This window comes from Cuculus canorus, chromosome 29 (genome assembly GCF_017976375.1).
Source record: "Cuculus canorus isolate bCucCan1 chromosome 29, bCucCan1.pri, whole genome shotgun sequence".
Classification (NCBI taxonomy): domain Eukaryota; kingdom Metazoa; phylum Chordata; class Aves; order Cuculiformes; family Cuculidae; genus Cuculus; species Cuculus canorus.
In genome coordinates, this window is record NC_071429.1 from 1886005 (window position 1) to 1907246 (window position 21242).

At 50.7% G+C, this 21242-nt stretch overlaps 1 protein-coding gene across 2 annotated transcripts in view; it reads left to right on the plus strand.

The window, feature by feature from the left end:
- The window catches only part of LOC104064699 (cyclic AMP-dependent transcription factor ATF-7), a 76430-nt gene that overhangs the window by 22312 nt on the left and 32876 nt on the right, over positions 1 to 21242 (plus strand). For both annotated transcript variants that reach the window (XM_054051584.1, XM_054051585.1), the window contains one exon: positions 876 to 944. In XM_054051584.1, the coding sequence (XP_053907559.1) occupies positions 897 to 944 (48 nt within the window). In that variant the 5' untranslated portion in view covers positions 876 to 896. The remainder of the gene's footprint in view (positions 1 to 875; positions 945 to 21242) is intronic.

The window sequence follows — 21242 nt, forward strand, 5'->3', positions numbered from 1 at the left end:
CTGTCCTCATAGCAGAGGTGCTCCAGCCCCTGAGTCATCTCCGTGGCCCCCTCTGAACCTGTTCCAACAGCTCCATCTCCTTCTTATGTTGAGGACTCCAGATATGGACAAAGGTCTCCAGATGTGGTCTCACGAGAGCAGAGCAGAGGGGCAGAATCCCCTTCCTCACCCTGCTGGCCGCGCTGCTTTGGATGCAGCCCAGGACATGGTTTGGCTTTTTGGGCTGTGAGCACACTTTGCTTCCTCATCTCGAGCTTCTCATCAATCAGCACCCCAAGTCCTTCTCCCCAGGGCTGCTTTCATTTACATTGTCCCCAGCCTGTATTGAAAGCGCAGATTGCCCTGTCCCAGGTGTAGGACCTTGCCCTTGGTTGAACCGCATGGAGTTCCCACAGCCCCACTTCTCCAGGTCCCTCTGGATACCATCCTATCCTTCTGGTGTGACAAATGCACCACTCAACTTCGTGTCACCTGCAAACTTGCTGAGGGTGCCTTCGATCCTGCTGTCTAGATAATCAGTGAAGCTGTTAAGCAGCACTGGACCACTTCCAGTGATAAGTCCCCAGACCTTCTGGAGAGTCAGTGGTGGGAGCCCAGGCCTGGAAAACTCCTTTCCTCCCTGTCACGGTTCCAGCGGTGATGCCATGCTTTCTTTTCATACATGAAAAATCAGCTGCGCCCTCCAAAGTCTTATTGAAACTCGGGTTGGACTCATGTCTCTTCCTTGACTGCATCCGGGGCACGACAAGATCCTCCCTCCCTGCAAGCGTGGCATTAAGATTAATTGTGGCCCCGCAAAGGGCAGCTTCTGCTCTTGATATTTTGAATTTTTTTTAGCTTATTTAACAATTTCCTCTTCTCTCTTTTCTCCTCAGTGTAGCTGAGCTGCATGAAATATGGGAGACGACAGGCCGTTTGTGTGCAATGCCCCCGGCTGCGGACAGGTACGTTTACAGGATACTTTATTGTGAACGTGTCGTTGTGAATCAAAGTGGCTGTTTTATCACTGAGGCAAAGAGTTTAAAGCTGGTGTTTTACGTGATCACTGGAGGTAATCAGATCAGAGGATTTGCAGTGTGTAAATCCCGGTTATGAGCGAATGCAGGCTCTCCAAAGTAATGAAACCCGCCTTGCTTTGTGGCGTATTGTTATTCCGCTGGTGTTTTCCATGAGACTGGAGGAAACACGCCGATCTCCTGGTAACGTTTCCCTGCTCATCTTCTTTCAAGGCTCTTTAACTAAAGGACAGATCTTCCTTCTCAGTGGGGTGAGTTTGCTGCTGCTCTGTAAAGCAGCTGAGAATGTGACAGTTGATGGGTTGTGATATGTGAACCCCAAAGTGCCGCCTGCCGTCTATTTTGGTCTTCCAAACTTGAAAAAAGACCCATTGTGAGTTTTTTCCTCAGTGTTGGAGCTGGTTATGGCCTTGCAAAACTTCTGCTTGCTCTCCTAAGGCCACCGCTTTGAATGACTCATAAAATGGTTTGGTTGGAAAAGACCTTTGAGATCATTGAATCCAACCATCCCTGTCCACTACTAAACCATTCCTGAGCACCTCATCTATCTGGTGTTTAAACCCCTGCAGTGATGGAGACTCCACCACTGCATTGGGCAGCCTCTTCCAGTACCTGATAAATAATTATAGTCACAGCCTCTTTGTAGTCATATGACCTTTCCCTTCAGCTCGCTGGCCTGGGAAGTCTCCTTCCCATTGCAGTTCCCTCGGGTTTGGAAGGAAGCTGGTGCTTTCTCAGCACTGAGCTCAGAGTCTCTCTGGCGCTTGGTGCCGTGGCGTCCTGGCAGCTCTCACCCTGTATTGACGGGGAGGAATGGGGATTATGTGGTCACTGCTGGTGCTGTTTTAGTGGGAGCTGTTGGAAACTGGGACTTTTGTGGAAGTACAGCCCTGTGTGGAGTCCAGAGGAAACAAAGTTTGCCTGTTCTGAAGCATTTGAACCTCAGAATGTGAAGATGTGGGGTGAATTGTGGCTTCTTGTTAGATATGAAGTGATGTACACATACCTGGTGAAAATACACTGAACTTCTCAGCTCTTGGGGCATTCTGACACTGGTCTCATTTCAAGCATTTTCCATCCACTTGCAGGTGATCTTCCTCTTTTTCTCTCTCTTTTCTTTTTTTTTTTCCCCTTGTAGGCTGCTTTTTATCTTGAACTTCTTTGCCTGTGAAATTGTGCAAGCCATTTATAAAATGTATTAGCTGTATTTGAGCACTTAATGATGTGAGGACTTCAATCATACAACCTGAAAATCGGATTCAAACAAGCAATTAAGGCAAACAACAATGTATTTAAATTTAATCTCCCACAATCTCCCACAAATGACATATAAAGGTGGTTGCTTCCTCCTTTCGCTGTTCCAGACTGCTGCTTATGGGTAATTCTGACAATTCTTCATGTTAATATTGAAATGTTAGAATCCGGGTAATTCATCCCGCTATGATTCATTGTGATCTAACCTGACCTCGCGCACAGTTTCCTCGAACGTCCTTCAATACCTGCTCAAACCAGAGCACGTTTTAAATAATGATGATCCGAGCTTGATTTAAAAGATTTCCAGTGATGGAAAATTCACCGCAGCCCTCGGTTAAGTTGTTCTAATGGTTAGTTGTTCTCGCTGGTAAGGAAAAAATATGCTTTATTTCCAGTCTAAACCTGTTCGGCTGCGGCTTTCAGGCCGCGGATCTTGGTAATTTGTGTTTGGTAGACAGCAGATCCTTCCCATCACAGTTCTGAGGTCTGTAGGTGTTTGCTGACCAATCCAGTAATCCCTTAACAGTCCTTTGGACCAAGCAAACAAACACCTGGAGCTCTGAGCCTCTTGCTGCAAGTTCTAATGTCTTGCATGCATTTTTTTATCTTTTTTTTTCCATGCATCAGAATCCCAGAATGGCTTTGGTTGGAAAAGACCTTTAAGATCATCAAGTCCAGCCATTGATCCAGCCCTGCTAAGTCCACCACTTGACCACGTCCCCAAGTACAACATCTGCTCGTCTTTTAAACCCCTCCAGGGATGGGGACTCAACCACCTCCCTGGGCAGCCTCTTCCCATGTTTGCCAACCTTTCAGTAGAGAGATTCCTCCTGATATCCAACCTAAATCTCCCCTGGTGCATCTTGAGGTCATTTCCCATTGTCCTGTCACTATCTGCCAGGGACAAGAGACGAAACCCAACCTCGCTACAACTTCTTTTTAAGGAGTTGCAGAGAGTGATTAGGTCTCCCTTCAGTGTCCTATTTCCCAAAGCACGGTGTTTGAGCCCCTCCAGGGATGAGGACTCCAGCACTGCCCTGGGCAGCCTCTGCCAGGGCTTCACCACGCATTCATTAAGTAAATTGTTCCCAATATCCAATCTAAACCTCCCCTGGTGAAACTTGAGGCCGTTTCCTCTTATCCCCTCACTTGTTCCTCAGGAGCAGAGCCTGAGCCCACCTGGCTCCAACCTTTCTTGGGGCTGCAGAGAGCGATGAGGTCTCCCCTCAGCCTCTTCTTCTCCAGACCAAACCCCTTCAGGTCCCTCAGCCGCTCCCACAACCCCTGGGCTCCAGCCCCTTCCCCAGTTCTGTTCCGTTCTCTGGACACACTCCAGCTTCTCAAAGTCTTTCTTGGAGTGAGGGGCCCAAAACTGAACCCAAGATTCGAGATGTGGCCTCTCCTGCACCGAGTCCAGGGGAAGGATCCCTTCCCTGCTCCTGCTGGCCACACTCAACTCCATGAGGCCACACACCTCAGCTTCTTGTTGAAGGATTTTAAGAGCCCTTACGATCGCTGCTCACCACCAGGGCTGCTGTGGAAGCACAGTGGTTCCTAAGAGCCGTGGATGGATCCTTGGCTCCAATCGGTGTTCACTGAGCCACCCTTTGTAGGGCAAGTGGAGTGGAACTGGCTGGTGGCACTGACCTGGACAGGACAGCACAGCTGGTGGCTTTATATATTAATATAAACCCAGACTTAAAGGTGGGGAGGGATGGTGGCCAGCACCTGCTGGCAGGGCTCAGCCTGGGAAGCATGCGCTGCATTGTTTCCATGATTTCCTTTTGGCATTAAACACTGATCCTTGATGAGCTACCGTGGATCATCCCATCAGAAACTGCTTCTTTTGTGGGCTCACGCTAAGTGAAGCCTTAAGAAGAGTCAGAGGTGCCTGCACCTATCTCACTTCATTCCCTCTTTCCTGAAGATCACACTGAATCACAGAACGCCAGGTTGGAAGGGACCTCAGGGCTTATCTGATCCAAGCTTTTAGGTGATCTATAGGTTAAATGAGATGGCCCAGCACCCTGTCAGGCTGAGCCTTACAAGTGTCTTGAGTAGAGGAATCCACCACTTCCCCGAGGAGATAATTCCGATGTTTCCCTGTTCTCATGGTGAAACAGTTTCTTCTGGAATCCATTTGGAATCTCCCCAGGAGCAACTTCTACCCATTAGCCCTTGTCTTTTCTGTGTGACTCCTCATGAAAAGAGAATCTCCATCCTCTTGGTAGACACCCTACCGTGTAGCAGTACATAAAATAAGGTCTCCCTTAAGCCTTCGTATCTCAAGTTCTCTCAAACCCAGTTCTCTCAGCCTTATGGTTCCCTCTCATCCTATCACTCCAGGCCCTTGGAAAAAGCCCCTCCCCAGTTTTCCTGGAGCCCCTTTCAGCACTGGAAGCTGCTCTAAGGTCTCCCTGGCACCTTCTCTTCTCCAGGCTGAACAACCCCAACTCCCCCAGCCTGTCCTCATAGCAGAGGGGCTGCAGCTCTCTGATCATCTCCGTGGCCTCCTCTGGGCTCACTCTAAACAGACCATGTCTTTCCTGTGTCTTCCTTCCAGACCTTTGCTCCAGATGCCTTAGACAGGGCAGCCCAGGTCTTAATTATCTTATGTTAATGAGCCAGAGCTGTCTGATTATACCCACTTAGTTAATAGCTTTCAACTGTAATGGCAACGCTGGTTTACCGTGAATGCTGGTTTGCGCAAAGGCCGCCTTTCATCACTCTGTGTGTTTTAAACAGGATTAGGAGATTTTAATACCCGTTAGAGGCACACACGTGAGTTTCACTGAACAGATTCCATGAAATCCTATACATGAGGCACAGTTCTGTGTCTTCTGCAGGCATTCCGGAGGCCAGGGTGGCTGCTGGCTCTTTCCTTGCCAGTGGACAGTGAGAGGGGGTTGGAGAACAGCTCTTCTCTCTCTGCTCTGAGAGGGTCACTGGGAAGGGAGTCAGGCAAAAATGTGTCACCTGTCCCCTTGGAGAAGAAACCAGAGCGATGACCTTGAGAAGAATCTGTTTTAAAATCAGTATATGTGGCGCATTTAGGAGTCAGCTGTGTCGCAGCAGACTCGCTGTTGGGAAGTGATCGTCTAGAGAATCCAAAAATAACACCCATTAAAGACCTAGCAACCACAACATGTTTACACCCCCACCAGGAGCCCACTGGCTGTGGCAACATGGGGGGGACAGAGAGATCCGCTCATCTATTTTTGATGGCTGTTCCCTCTTCTCCCTCCTCATTTCCCTGCAAAGCTTGCTTCTCAGCCTCTTTCTATTCTTTCGTTTTGGCTGCCCCATCCCTGGAGTGGTTCCAGGCCAGGTTGGATGGGGCTTGGAGCCCCTGATCCAGTGGGAGGTGTCCCTGCCCATGGCAGGGAGTGGGGCTGGATGGGCTTTCAGGTCCCTTGCAGCCCAAACCATTCCAGGATTCTATGAAACCAGAGGCTTGGGGTGCTCTGTGCTGCTTTGTTTCCATGAGCTGATGGTGTAGAATGAAGCTGCTCAGAGTCTGGCTTGATATTCCCCCTGATCCAAGGGTGCTGAGCCCCTCTTGAGTGCCGGATGGGTGCTTGGGGCAGGGGTGCTGGCAGCGTGAGGTGCAGGCTGGTGGGCAGGTGTGCCACTCCAACAGTCAGGCTTCTTCTGCTTGTCTCCTGAAGGCTCTGGCAGTGCCCGGATGCTTTATGAAGTGTCATAACAGAGGAACATCTTTATTAATAAAACTATTTTGTCCACTCCTCTTGCTCAAACTAATGGAGGGGCTGTAACGTTGAATATATCCTATTGGGAACAGGCCTCTCCCTCACCCCTGCCTCCTCACTCCACCCCATTTCACGTTTTATAAGTGCCACAAATCATAACTCAAGCCCTGATTCCAGCACTATGGTTATCCAGGCCATTTCCTCAAACAATTGTTTGCTTTTTAAACCCATCCTTAATTTAACAATTTATTCCCCTTAAACCTGTGCTGCCGAGGTGATGCTTGGGCAAGGTCCGAGAAACGCAAAGCCCAGAAGTTTCACGCGGCCAGAAAATGATTTTTCTTCTTTGTGGTTTATTGTATCCTCTTATCTTGTCATATAATAGAAATAATGTTTATGACATTGAGGCCTCAGCATCACTTGGCATTTAACCAACCTCAAAAGCAGTTTATTGCTTTGTATACTCTGCCGCCATGACCATTATCCCTTAAATCTCTATTGCTTTGTAATATACGAGGCAACAAATGGCTTTGGCGATTGGTTAAATGTGGAACTGAAGCTAAGGTGTGTTTTGTAGCTTGTATAATCCAAACGAATATAGATTATTCCTTTTATATGAGTCCTAGGAGGAAAAAAATTACCCTCTTCTCTTTCTAAGAAGCAGCGAGCTCTCCTTGTCGCGGCTCAAGCTTGGCAGTGGCACGGGATGTGCACGGTGCCTGGGCTGATTAGAGCTTTGCTGAGGGGTGTTCACCCATGGAGTTGTTGGGATCGACAGCTTGAGCTGGAATTTGTTCTGGTGTGTCTTCATCCCGGTGTCTGGTAGGGACGGGCTTCACCACTCTGAGGAACGAGTCTTGTCCGTGTCTCTGTAGGTCATAGAGTCACAGAGTGATTTGGGTTGGAAGGGACCTCAAAGCCCATCCAGTCCCACCCCTGCCATGGGCAGGGACACCTCCCCCTGGATCAGGGGCTCCAAGCCCCATCCAACCTGGCCTTGAGCTCCTCCAGAGATGAGGCAGCCCCCACTGCTCTGGGCAACCTGGGCCAGGGCCTCCCCACACTCTTTCTTACCGAGAATTTCTTCCTAATCTCTTATCTAAATCTTCCCCCTTCCCATTTAAAGCCATTCTCTCTCGTCCTATCACTCCAGGCCCTTATAAAAAGCCCCTCCCCGGCATTCCTGGAGCCCCTTTCAGTGCTGGAAGCTGCTCTAAGGTCTCCCTGGCACCTTCTCTTCTCCAGACTGAACAACCCCGGCTCTCCCAGCCTGTCCTCATAACAGGGGGGCTGCAGCTCTCAGATCAATCCAGTGTTAAAATGATGGAGCGAGAATAAATTCCCTTCTCAGAGCTTTTTTTGTCATTCTCAGGCACAGATAGCCCTGGTTTGTAGTTAGCATGCAAAGTCACGTTGACATTGTGTCCCTACTGCACCCAAGTGATTTGAGGAGCTGAGCCGTAAACCAGAGTTTCTTTCCTGGTTTTTAAATGGAAGGAAACGTCTGAAGCTCCGTGGCGAGGAATTCCTGGCTGTACACACCTCCTCACTTCACATCTGCAGCTTTTTATTTGAAGCTGCCACAGCTGAAATAAAATCCTACAGAGAAACATCTTGGTTAAAGGTCTTCTGTTATTTTACAGCAACACAGGTTTCCAGAGTTAATTATTTATTTCAAATTAAGGCCCTTACAGCTGCAGCACCTGCACATCCAGCGCCAAAACGGCAGAGGCTCCACAAATCATAGAATCCTGGAATGGGTTGGAAGGGACCTCAAAGCCCATCCAGTTCCAACCCCTGCCATGGGCAGGGACACCTCCCACTGGATCAGGGGCTCCAAGCCCCATCCAACCTGGCCTGGAACCCCTCCAGGGATGGGGCAGCCCCCACTGTTCTGGGCAACCTGGGCAAGGGCCCTCCCCACTCTCATTGTGAAGAATTTCTTCCTAATAGCCAATCTAAATCTTCCTTCTTCCAATTTAAAGCCATTCCCCCTCGTTCTATCACTCTATGCCCTTGTAAAAAGCCCCTCCCCAGCTTTCCTGGAGCCCCTTTCAGTGCTGGAAGGTGCTCTAAGGTCTCCCCGGAGCCTTCTCTTCTCCAGACTGAACAACCTCAACTCTTTCAGCCTGTCCTTATAGCAGAGGTGCTCCAGCCCTCGGTTCATCTCCATGGCCTCCTCTGGACCCGTTCCACAGCTCCATCGCCTTCTTATGTTGAGGATTCCAGATCTGCACACAGGATTCCAGGTGAGGGCTCAGCAGAGCAGAGCAGAGCAGAGGGGCAGAATCCCCTCCCTCGCCCTGCTGATCCCACGCTTCCTCTGATGCAGCCCAGGATACTGTTGGCTTTCTGGGCTGCGAGCGCGCTTTGCCGGCTCGTGTTGAACTTATTATCTCTGAGCATTTGCAGTATGGAAGGGGTCTGCATAGAAGAAATGGTTGGTTGTAGCAACTTGAGGTCATTAGAATCAAAAGAAGTGAATCCATTTGAGTTGTAACTCATGTGTCGTCAGCAGGGTATCTGCTGAAGGTATTTTTGGGAGGTGGGGAGGGAAAAAGCTAATTTTGAATAATAATAAGCATGAGAAGGCATCTGAAACCAGTAAACGTTTATTTTTTACACTCCTATAACTTAAAAACGGCCAAACCAATTTAAACCAAATTGGATCATAAAAAATATTGCTCCTAGGCTGAGCCCCTCGATGCCAAGTTCCAGTCGAGAATGAATTTTTATGACCAAATTATAAACCCCCTAGAAATGAAGGTTTAAAATGGAAATGTTGACAGACCTTTAACTACAAAAGCACTATAATAGAACTTCTTTTTTTATAAAATGGCTGGTTTAAAATATAATTAAGACTTAAATATTATTTAATAGCAGCGTTTCCTGTAAGTTAAAATCTTTATCATTCCTATGCCTGGGATTCATTGCCAGTTCCAAGAGCGCCAGGTCTGCTCTGCAGTTGGAGCACGTGCGCGGTGCTGAGCCGACACAGACACTTGTCTGTCAAATGGAAATGGGTCTGAACTGCCTTCCCAATTCTCCATTTCGAAATAAGAGCCTGGATGCCAGAGGGCTCGCTGGACCTCTCATGGAATCCTGGAATGGTTTGGGTTGGAAGGGACCTCAAAGCCCATCTAGTCCCATCCCTGGCCACGGGCAGGGACACCTCCCACTGGATCAGGGGCTCCAAGCCCCATCCAACCTGGCCTGGAACCCCTCCAGGGATGGGGCAGCCCCCACTGCTCTGGGCAACCTGGGCCAGGGCCTCCCCACCCTCATCACGGAGAATTTCTTCCTAAGATCTCACGTCAGGCTTTCCTCTCTCAGCTCAAAACTGTCCCACTCATTCTCTCCCTGCACGCCCTGATCCAGAGCCCCTCCCCAGCTTTCCTGGACCCCTTTCAGTACTGGAAGCTGCCCTAAGGTCTCCCTGGAGCCTTCTCTTCTCCAGGCTGAACAACCCCAACTCTCTCAGCCTGTCCTCATAGCAGAGGTGCTCCAGCCCTTGGATCATCTCCGTGGCCTCCTCTGGACCCGTTCCAACAGTTCCATCTCCTTCTTATGTTGGGGCTTCCAGAACGGGACACTGGACTCTGGGTGGGGTCTCACGAGAGTGGAGTAGAGCAGAAGAATCCCCTCCTTCGCTCTGCTGACCGGCAGCTCTGGAAAGAAGCTGCAACGTGCACCTTTGCCAGAGTCTCAGCTCTGAACACCAGTGGTGCATTCTTTGCAGGAAAACATCTTTGCATTCCCTCTGGCTGATTAGATACTAATTAGTAGTTGTGCTTTTAGCAGGGTGGCTGCTCTGATGTTCTTGTCACATGCTGACAGCCTGTTCCGGAGCTTTGGAAAGCTGCTGGCCAAGCAGCTGGGATGAACCCGGAAGCCCCTCATGCTGCACAGCCATCCTTGCAGGAAAAAGGAAAGGCTTTTCCTTCACAATGGCTTTGTGCTGGCTTCTCTGTGCTCCCGGAGGGTTGTGAGTGCTGTTGCAGCTCCGGACTGCAGCCTTGCCTAGTGTCCTTTCCGTTAGTGCTGCTGCTGCAGAGTTTAACATTGCTGTGCAGCTGCTGCACCCCAGCTAACCTGGGCCTCGACTTCCATCCCTGCCCCCTAATTCCTCTGTTTCTCTGCCTTCCTCTCCCTTCTCCTCCCCAACATGAAATGCGTCTGTTTAAAAATAACCCCTGGATGGTTGGTGCAGGGTTTGTTGCAACACCCAGTTCCTGTGCTGCCGTATGGGAGAGAAATGGTTTCTGCGGGGTGTCCACCCTGTTTGCCTCCTGGCTTTCTTGTTCTCTGCCGTGGACAAGCTTCCTGACTTTATGCCGGTGTCCAAACCCCTCTGTAACAGCCTTCGGTATCAAGGATGCTGAGAGCAGGAGGCTGAGCCCTGTGGGATCCTCAGCCAGAGCTGCTGGAGTGATGGGCTCGGGGAGGGTTGGTTTATTTGGAAGATCTTCTGGCAACTTGATCTTCAAGGCAACTTGACCAGGAAATCGGGAATGGTTGGAGACAGAACTCTGCAGTGTTAGAAGCCTGCTTGTGTGTGTGCACGCTGCTGCTCACCCTCCCTCTTCTTTTCCAGGAGTTGCTCTCCCTTCCGCAGCCACCTGTGAAGGGCTGGGGGTGCGAAAGCAGCATTTCCTTCCTCTGCAGGGACAGCTGTGGACTGGGACACCCACCCCTTTGGGGGTGAGGCTGTTTTAGGGCGCAGGCATTCAAGCAAAATGTATCTGGGAGCGTATGCTGTGTATTTTGAGCTGTCGCAGTGTCCTCCTGCAGCTACTGCGCAGGCAGAGCTGGAATTGCACTGACGAGAGGGCTCTGGAAGCCGCAGTGGCCGTGTAGGATGCGGCTCTGCTGCATCTTCCACTGGAAACCTCCCAGATCCGTGTGCTTAAGGGTTTTTTGGTGAGAAGTAATTGCTTATTAGCACAAACAGGTTTAACATGTACATGGAGGAGATCAGTAACTTCAACTCCTCTTGGGTCCTTTCTAGTTTGGATTTGTGCAGGAACACCTGGACTGTGACTTGGACTTCTTGCTGTAAAGAAGCAGAGAGGTTTGGCAATAGCTTTTACATTACTGGTGCAGGGAATGCCTGTTGTAGAGCAAGTGCTGTTAGGATTTTTGAGTTGTAGTGGCTGCTGCAGCGATTAAAATGAGGAGATGGCTGCATGGTTTGTCCCTCTATTGTCTTAGAGATGCTATGAGAATACCAAATAACACCTTAAGATATGCAGAAGCCGGCTTTAATGCAGGTCCTGTTAGAGAAAACACTATTGGAGGACGAACTGTGCTGCAAAGCACTGGCTCACCATCGCCACCGCGCTATCGGGCACGCTCGCCCATCGCTTCATTAGCATCCTTGTTCATTTTGGCGTCAAACGGAGTATATGAGGCGGCACACAACGGGTAAACCTGTTTCATGTGGCAATAGAATAACCAGTAATGGATCTAATTGCCCTTTTGGAGCAACTCCTTGTCCCAAAGGATTCTTCAACCGGTCACAAATCACCTCAGAAATACCCCTACTGCTGAGTTTTGGCACTGGGGAAAGCGTGATCCCGGTCTCCCGCGCAAAGGGAGCCCCTCCTGCCAGCGAGACGGGGGCTGAGAGCTTGGAGACAGATGAATGGGTTTTTTGAGAGCTGCTTAAAACTTCGTTTAACCTTTCTGGTTTGGGAGGAAGGGCGCTGAGCAGCGCTGCGGGGCGTCAAGCCTTATTTCCAGGGAAAGCTGGGCTGTTCAGCCATCTGTTTTCCGAGGGGCGACTTGCAGACTCAGCAGCTATAAATATAGAGAGAGCGCGCGCCAGGACATGTTCCTGTATAAATGGTCATGTATGTATCACTGCAGATGTATTTAGAGTCACAGAATGGTTTGGGTTGGAAGGGACCTCAAAGCCCATCCAGTCCCACCCCTGCCATGGGCAGGGACACCTCCTGCTGGATCAGGGGCTCCAAACCCCATCCAACCTGGCCTGGAACCCCTCCAGGGATGGGGCAGCCCCCACTGCTCTGGGCCAGGGCCTCCCCACCCTCACAGCAAAACATTTCTTCCCAAGGGCTCATCTCAATCTCCCCTCTTTCAGCTCAAAACCGTTCCCCCTCGTCCTCTCCCCGCACTCCCTGATCCAGAGCCCCTCCCCAGCTTTTCTAGAACCCCTTTCAGCACTGGAAGCTCCTCTAAGTTTTCCATGCAGCCTTCTCTTCTCCAGGATGAACAACCCCAACTCTCTCAGCCTGTCCTCTTATGGGAGGTTCTCCAGCCCTCAGATCATCTCCATGGCCGCCTCTGGACTTGCTCCAACAGCTCCATGTCCTTCCTGTGCTGAGGACTCCAGAAGGGGACACAAGGCTCCCTGTGGGGTCTCACCAGAGCGGAGCAGAGGGGCAGAACCCCCTCCCTCGCCCTGCTGGTCCCGGGGCTTTGGATGCAGCCCAGGATACACTTTTCTTTCTGGGCTGCGAGCGCACTTTGCCAGCCCACGTTGAGCTTCATGTTGGGTATTTACGTGGATATGAACAAACCCTGGCTGCTGGTCCCCCTTCACTGGTGCTGTTTGATCCCAGGTACTTGAGGGCAGTGGGAAGGAAAGCTGTCAGCTGTCACCACTCCAGATGTAGGAGAGCATGCCCTGCTTGACAAGCAATCCCTGCGCGGTGCGGTGCTGGGGCTGCAGGGCATGCAGGGTTCCTGGCGATGCTTGGACTGGTTTGGAGTGGGTGCTGCCGTTCTCGCCTCCCTTCTGGCAGAGCACAGAGAACCTCACGAGCACCTTGCACCGACAGCAACACTGCCTGCGCCACTCACACCCACCAGAGCCCATCAGACCAGTTCTTGGGCTCCACCAGGCTTTAAGGGTGTCAATAACTGATTTGGGTTTGATTTTGCCTTTCCTGAGCCTTATTCTCAGATGAAGGGAGGGCTTCTACTTTCCACAGCAGGTGGAGATGAGGAAGGAGGGTTTCCCCTTTCTTGGGAACATGATCAGGGCTGCAAAAATACCCACAAAGGAACATGGCCCCGCGCTTGCAGGGAGTAGTTTCTGCTCTTTTTGATTTAAGGGAGTTTCACAACCCTGGAGTTTCTGCTTGGAATGAACGACTCTCAGCCTGCTCCTCACCCAAACCTCTCGCTCCCTATCAAAAATGCAAACTGCGTGTGCTGCGAGTGTGCAGCCATAAATTGAGCCAGGCTCTTTTATTAACTTGAAATTAGACTGATCGAAAAGCTCGCTTGTGGGCTTGAGCCGAGAGCTGTTGGTGGCTGCCTGCCCCTGCGGCGAACGCGAACCAGCCTGCATTGCCTCCTTGGCTGTGGCTCTCAAGTTCCACCTCCTCTGATCTGATCTTCACAACTGCAAAACCCGTTTGGCACCCAGCCCTGTAAATTAAAGGAGGAATCGGGCCCTGGGTTTGGAGGTTTTGAAGGGAGGAGGGGTTTAGTTAGGAAACAAGAGCAAACCTAAGGCACAGTCAGAGCTCAGGACTGAATTCTTCCTCCCTCTTTGGAGCTCCGGGTCTTTTCTTGGCCAGTAAAATATCTCCTGTTAAAAACCAAGCTTTTGAAGCCAAGGCTGTTTGATTTCATGGGGTGTTTGTTGCTCAAAGCCTCACTCCTATCTGTCTGCCAGTCTCTGACATAATCCGGATTGCTCTGTATTTTACATGAACGATGTGTTCCCCAGGTGAGGACGCAGCCTGAGCTCTGGCAAAGCCCTCGTCATCCTCATGGATGCCTTTGATTTTGAAAAAGGTGCCTGAGTTTGCAGGGTTTTCTGTAAACTTCTTGCATAAAATCCAGCCAAAGTTGTCACTGAAAGATAAAAATAAGTGGGAGGGGACTCATCCCATTTGCATCCCATTCCCCATCAAAACCAGCGCTGAGGAGGCTGCGTTTGGTTGTGAGGAAAGGGAGAGGCGTATTTTTCTTCAGCTTCTTAACCCCTACATGAGGTTATTGCTAACAAATGACCTGGTTTGGGTTCAATATCTAAACAGCCAGGGTCTGTTTGCTAGGGAGTGCAGGGAGAGGACAAGGGGAATGGTTTTGAGCTGAAAGAGGGGAGATTGAGATAAGCTCTTAGGCAGAAATGTTCTGCTGTGAGGGTGGGGAGGCCCTGGCCCAGGTTGCCCAGAGCAGTGGGGGCTGCCCCATCCCTGGAGGGGTTCCAGGCCAGGTTGGATGGGGCTTGGAGCCCCTGATCCAGTGGGAGGTGTCCCTGCCCATGGCAGGGGTGGGACTGGATGGGCTTTGAGGTCCCTTCCAACCCAACCCATTCCAGCATTCTGTAGTTCTATGATTTTTTGTCATTCCGGCTCCCAAATCCCGAAAAGGCGTGACCGAGATTCACCCAGAACCAAGGAGGCAGCTCTTGGCAATCAGCAAGGCAGCTAAAAATCCTCTTTTTTTGCTCTCCCAAGGATGCTCTCCAGGCATTGTTGGATGCGGAGGCCGCTCCGCCCCTCTGCGGCAGCCAGGCCGGTGCAGCTGCTGGCGCAGAGCAGCGCAGCGAGCGCTGGATGCGGCTCTTGCGGCCATGCAGCGATGCTGGAGACAGGCGAGGAGGAGATGCCGTGTGAGAAGAAAACCCCGAGCATCTCTCCTTGCTGGAGAGCAGGGTGGAAAAAAACCCAAACCCTTAAGCAATAATATGTCAGGTCCTTTCAGGAGGTATTTCTGGTGAGATTGCAAATGAAAAAGGAGGGGGATTTCCAGGGATGTTTTTTGTAAGCCTTAGGGGATTTTTGGGTAACATTTCTCTCTCCTCCGTGGTTGCCGATCTGCATTTGCTTGAGAACCTGCCTTAAAGAGTCATTTCTTGAGCTGAGGTGGAAAAGCTCCCAATAGAAGTACTTTTCTTTTGAGTAGCTCTTTTGATGCAGGAGGAGCTGAGAGGTTTGTGAAGGAGTGATGGATTCCCAAGGCAAATGCTGCCTTAATCCTGCCGCTGGGGGTTGTGATGCTGTAGCACAAAGGACTAGCGAGGGGGGGAAAAAAGGACCTTTGGGGCTTTTTCTTCTCTGTGCATAAAGAACAGGGCACGTGGCCTGTCTGCAAAGTCCCCTTTGTGTGCAAAAGGGAAGCGAGTGGGGATTTTTGCCTTTGCCACAGTTTGGGGCGAACTGGAACCTTGGGATAGCAGTGCTGGAGGATTTCGGGCTCCTGGCAGGAAAGCAAAGGGCTGTGCAGGAGAAGCTGAGCCATCGGCTCCGTAACATCCCTGCTGTTCCTAAAAGATCCCCTTAGAAATCCCCTACTGGGGTAAATCTCGAAGAGGAGCCACGGCATCGCCTTTATTTAACACCTGCTTAATGGTGCGAGCTGAGAAACAGCAGCACCACTTCCCCAGCACTTCTACCAGCTGGTTCCCTCCAATAATTTTTTTATATGCCGGATTAAAACAATAAAAACATTAAAAGTCCTAAAATTCCCCCCTGAGAGTAAATATTGAGACAATAAAGAATCGCGTGCGGGTAGGGGATGAGGTGGGAGAGTTTTGCTGCACTGCAAAACAAGCTGTAAATTCGTCTCGGCTGTAAAGGCTGCGGAACGGAACCGTTCCGTGGAATGACGTTTTTGCAAAATGGAGAATCAGTTTGGTTTGGGGGCGGTTAAAGGGGTTTTTGGCTTCTTCAGGTTATTTATAAGTGAGAACTGTGTCAGGTGCTGCTTTCAGGCAGAGAAGCCGGGTTTATTTTGGGGGCAGATGGGGAGGGAGTGCTGGTCACTGGAATAATTGACTGGAAGTCACAGCATCACCTCCTCTCAAAGCCCCTTAATCCGGGCTCCAGACAGGGAGACGAGTGATCCAGTCTCAAATCCAAGCTTATTTATAAGAATAAATATTCAAAGGATGGGATTTGAAGCAATCTGAGCTCGATTGAGAAGTAGGGAGCACATCTTTCCGCTGATGTCTTGATCGTGTGCATTTTCCTGGCTCTTGGCTTTGTGTTTTGGGTGTGAGGCTCCTGATTTCCCTCATCCTCTGCCACCCTGCAAAGCCCCCAAGCGACTTGGGAGCGAGTGCTTGCAGGGCTGGAGATCCAAGCACAAGCTCTTCATCCCCAACATCTTCCTTCTGCCTCCTGCACTGTAAATCTGCTAATTCCCCTCCTCACCAGGGTATTAATCCAAGCTTTTGTTTCTGTGGCTGGGGGGGGAGGTGTTGCCTGCACACGGTTTAGGTATTAAAACAAATTTGTGATTGCTGTGTTAGCTTGTCTCCCTTTTAAGACCCTTGCGCGGTGTTTGCTATAAACCTCAAACATTTGTAAGCTTTAGAAGAAAATTTAAATGCATTTTGCTTTGCCTGCGCGTGAAATTTTATTATCTGCAGCCCATAACGGAGGCGGAAAAAATTGTTAAGCCTTTAAGGATGCGAGGAAAGCGATTTTGGTGACCTCAGCTGTATATTTCTACATCGCTGAATCATCACCCGGTTGGCACCTCAGCGGGGATAATCTCTGCTCGCGGGGCTGGGAGCTCGGATGGGGCTGGGAGCGAGGCTGTACATCACACAACCGGGGCAAAGCTGCTTGCGTTGTGCTCGGCTTGTATCCCTTCTGATTTTTCTTGCACTTAAAGAGTTTATCCACTTAATTTTTATTAAGGGCTGCAGGTGGAAAGTGATGTTAAAGGGTTTGCCATTAGCTCGGAGCAGTGAAGGAGGCAATTAGAAGCAAGTGAGAGCCCTGGGCTGGTGCGAATCGCAGCTGGGGAGTCCACGTCAGCCCCAGAAAGGCTTTTTCTGGGGGTTTGGTTGGGTCACTTGAGTCCACAGCCAAGTGACAGCGAGGTGGGAGCGCGTTAATGCACTCCTCAAACATAATCCTGTTGTGCAGACAGCCAAAAACTCCCCATCGTGAGCTCCCGTCGTGGCAGGCGCTGTGAGGTGTTTGGAGATGAACGTGCGAGGAGGCTTTGCTTCCCCATAAACCTGACCCGACTTGCCGGGGACAAATCTGGCACCTTGGGAAAGCGGGTGCAGTTGCATAATGATTGCAGGGGGCTTGGGGAGACAAAAAGGATCCAGATCCTCAATGTGAAAGATCTCTCGGGTGCAGGATGAAGGCAAAGAGCTCAGAGTTCGACCCCTCCTGCAATAGGCTGATCGGAGAAGTCGTAAATCTGGAGAGAGAAGAGGGTCACTGAGAACCTCATCAGGGTGGGAGCAGCAGCACCGCGTTAATGTGCCCATAAATCTACCTGTTCCGATAAAACAGGTGGCTCTTCCAAGAGGCAAAAATAGTCAAACGCCTGGAGTTTTTTTTCCTGCTGCTGCCTATCTCCTTTTAAAAGCTTAATTACCACGGTGCACTGACATCCGACAACTCATCATGGGCAGTCGTGGCCGTTTGTAAAATACTGGGATTGGGTTTGCATCTGTGCCTCGAAAGCAGGGGCAGGAAAAGAGGGAAAGGGCTCAGATTAGCAAGAAACCTCCGAGAGAAAGGTGTGGAGACGCACAAAGACAGGATGGGTTTTCGCACGCAGTGGTGGTGAGGTTGGTGCTGGGAAGCTGTTGGGGCTTGAAGGACTCCTTGGGATAAAGAAGATGAGGGAAGCTGCAGGAGGGGTTGGGTGTGGGGCAAACGGTCTGGGAGCTCCGTAAGTGTAGGTGGATGTAAGGGCTGAGGGTGGATGGAAGGGGTGAGGATGGATAGAAGGGATGGGGATGGATGGATGGAAAAGATGCATATGGCTGGAAGGGATGCAAGGGCAGGCCTGACACTGGCCTGACGGGAGTTGCCGCAGGGATTTGGTGAATCCCTCAGTCTCTCATTTCACACGTTGCACTGGGACATCGGTAGAAGTCAGAGCCGGACACAGCAGTCTCCACAGAGCGCTCGTACCTCTTGATGTAGGCAAAGACCCTTCTTATTTCTGCAAGTCATTTCCAAAAAGCCCCAGGTGCATCTCAAGGTGGCCAAGAATCCATAAATCTCAGTTTGCCTCCTGTATTTTGTCTTCTCTTGATGATATCCCATCTACAACACTCAGGAATCACCCTCCTGGTCTGTAGACTGCGTGAGCATATTTAAGTCATGCCCACGCACGTCCAGTGATGTGGGTCTACGCGTCCTTACAGCTCGTTCCTTCCAGCTGGTAAATGCTGACATTAAAAGGGAACCCCCCCAGGCCTCTCAGCCACTTGAATCCTGACTTCATGTAATGTGATGCCCGCTCCAGAGCGGAACTTTTGGTGCTTCCCCAGGCGAGACCCTAGCTCAGGTCCACAAAATCCACATCTATTTTCAGGCCATACAGCCTGTGAGGAGAGGTTCATGCACCATGAATGAGTGGGAACCAACCCAATATCACAAATGAATTGAAGGAAATCAACCTTCTAGTGCATTAAAAACCTGAATGGGGACCGTGCATCCCTTTTTCTAATTGTAGTGGTGTTCAAAGGTCAAGGCTGAGTCACGTTGACTCTTTCAAGCTACACAATGAGTGCTTTTTTCCATTGGAGCCAACTTTTTGTTTTTAGGCTCAGCTTTATCCTAGCCCTGAAACAATAGTGCAGCCAAGAGGGATTGCCTCGGCCCGGTGCAGAGTGTCTTCTGAGAGGAACAACCACCAAACCTCTTGGATGAGGCTGAATTCAACCTCTGCTCCCTCAGCAGGGAGTTTGCTTTGGAAATGACCATAACGGAGTTGGATTGGCATTAAGGGACCATCTGTCTGGAGCAGAATCTGCTGCTGGGGTTGGGGTTTTCCAGCACAGCGTTCTTTTATGCTCTCCCCAGGGTCAATATGGAAAGAGAGATTGCCATCCCACGTGTGGGCACGGCAGCTCCATGAGGCGCTGTCTTGCTGCTCCAGGACACAGCGGTGGGACCTTTGCTCTGACACAATTGCGTCGAGTATCTCAGGATCCAAGGTAGACAGCCGAGTCTTGGTTTTGGCTCAGTTCTGCTGGCTCAAACCACTCGCTTTCCCTTTACCTCCGTTTTTAAGCTCTCCTCCCTGGTGCTGATCGCACTGCCTTGCTGGGAGAGCATCACAACATCCCTGCTGGGTGCGGGCTACGAGACTCCCCGTTGTCACCTTGGCTTGAAGGGCTGTGTTTCCAGTGAGGCCAAGCGCTCGGCTGCGATGTGCAGCTTGCCAGGGAGCAGGGAAGCCAGAGCAGCTCGTACCACTGCGCTGCCGGAGCTGCATGTGCTTCGACAACCTGCTGCCAGCACCTCTCCATGCCCGTGCGGTACGGGCAGCCTTGGCCACCATCCAGAGACTCTTTTAAGTCTCCCAAAGCACAAATCCTCAGCCCTGTAGACAAATTAATCGACTCTAGTTCGGATTTAATTATTTTTACACGTACATTCTTGTTTCTCGGGGTATGAGAAGGAGTTTCCTGTTATTCTTTTCTTTTCACTCTATAAATTATCTCTCGCATGCCTGTGCTGTGCGGGGCTGGCTGCCGACGCTGTTTGTTTGCCGAGAAAAGAGTCTTTGCTCCGAGATTATTCATTCAGGAGCTGTCGAGCGGTTGAGGCAGGAAGGGTGACTCATTCCATAAACAGCAGAGGCTTGCAGGGAAAGGCAGGAGTCTGGATTGGGTTTCTGTGGCAGAGCTGGAGGCTTTGTGGGGAGATTTTTTTCTGCACCTCCCTTCTTTTTTTACCCTTTCTTTTCTACCGGGGGCTCATGCTTCTTTCTCTGCATTGGCCCCACGAACAACACAGCTGCCTAATTCACCCTCTTCCTCCCTCAATGCCTCGTAACTTCCTAAACTGCTCAGCCTGAGCAGCTTTCTGCGGTAGAGCAGGGCAGGAATTCCACTTTAGCCCCAGCTCCCTGCCCTCTGCTGTCCCTCTGCCCGTTTTCTATGCTCTCTGTTCCTCAGCTCTTGGATGCTGCTCAGCTCTTGGATGCTGAGCTCCTAATGAATCACCGAGCACCTACACTTGAAATACGGTTGGGGAAACGCGGCTGTAATTGCCTTTGTTAATGGTTTTGCTTCTCGCATGTCTCCTGGTCCTTGCATGCGCCGTCGTCTCCCTTTCCTAACGCCCTCCTGAAGTTATGGAGCCTTTTCCTTTTTATTTGCTCTGTCTGGTAGGTAGGGGAAGAATTGATGGCTTGCCCAAGGTCACACTGAAAACCTGCGCTACTGCTGGGATTCGAGTCGGGGACGTAATAATGATTCACATCCACATTGGAGCTATCGGGGGTTCCCATGGGGCAAGCGCGTATCCGTAGGCACAAGCCGAGGAGTCGCTGACGCTCTGCAACTCCACCCCCTCGCTCACCTCCGTTAATTACCGCTGTGCCTCTCCTCTTAAGTTATGTGGCAGCGGTAATTAATACATGGATTTTAATAACCTTCACTTGGAGTCGAAACAAGGCTAAAAATGCTCCACCACGTGGAAGTAAATAATTATTGCATTTCCAGGTCGTAGCCCAGGGCTGCAGGCTTTGTGCCGCTGCGGGCGCGTCCCCGCATTGTCTGCATCCATCTGCAGAGCTTGGGATGGAGCAGCCAGTGCTTGCGGACAGGGAGCTCAGGAGGAGCAGGATGAGTCCTGGAGGCACTCGTTCTTCTCTTTGGGGAGGGTAGCAGCGTCTTAGAAAATCCTGCTCCCACCTAGCAGAGACCCATTAGAGATTGAGGAGCCAGCTTAAGGTTTGTGTCCCAGGCTGTAATTCCAGCGGTTGTCCTGGAGGAGCTGTGCCTACGAGGCACTGAGGGCTCCTTGTCTGTGGGGCTGGATGTCCTTTGGGCAAAGTAAGGCTGCTTTCCTCCCTGATGCTCCATAAACCACCTCAACCATCTGTTGGTTTACTACATCTGCCCCTTTTTAAACACGAGAGAAGGTCAGTTTGTGCTCGTTCTGTGTTCGTTGGAGGAATTCCTCAGCAGCTGGAGGGCTGGGGTTGATACCTAAAGCGCCCAGTGTCCACATGGGTTAAATCCAGCTGGGATGGGCACCTTCCTAGCTGGGCAGGTTGGCTTCTGGCCACTTCAGTTGGCTTGGTCTGCACCCAGATCAACTGAGATACACTGGAGATGAAGGAGAGGCCGTCAGGGCCACATGAGACTTTAAAAAGTTGATTCTAGAGTTTATTGTAAGAGTTTGCCCGCTATGTCCTTGGCCAAACGCTTCCCTCTTCACCTCTCTGTGCTGCGCTGGAGGCCAGATGGTTGCTGCCTTCCCCCCTTCCGAAACACCTGTATTCCAGCAGAGGGGCATGCATATGAGAAGCCCTCTGGGATAAGGGAAGCTATAGAAATGTAAAT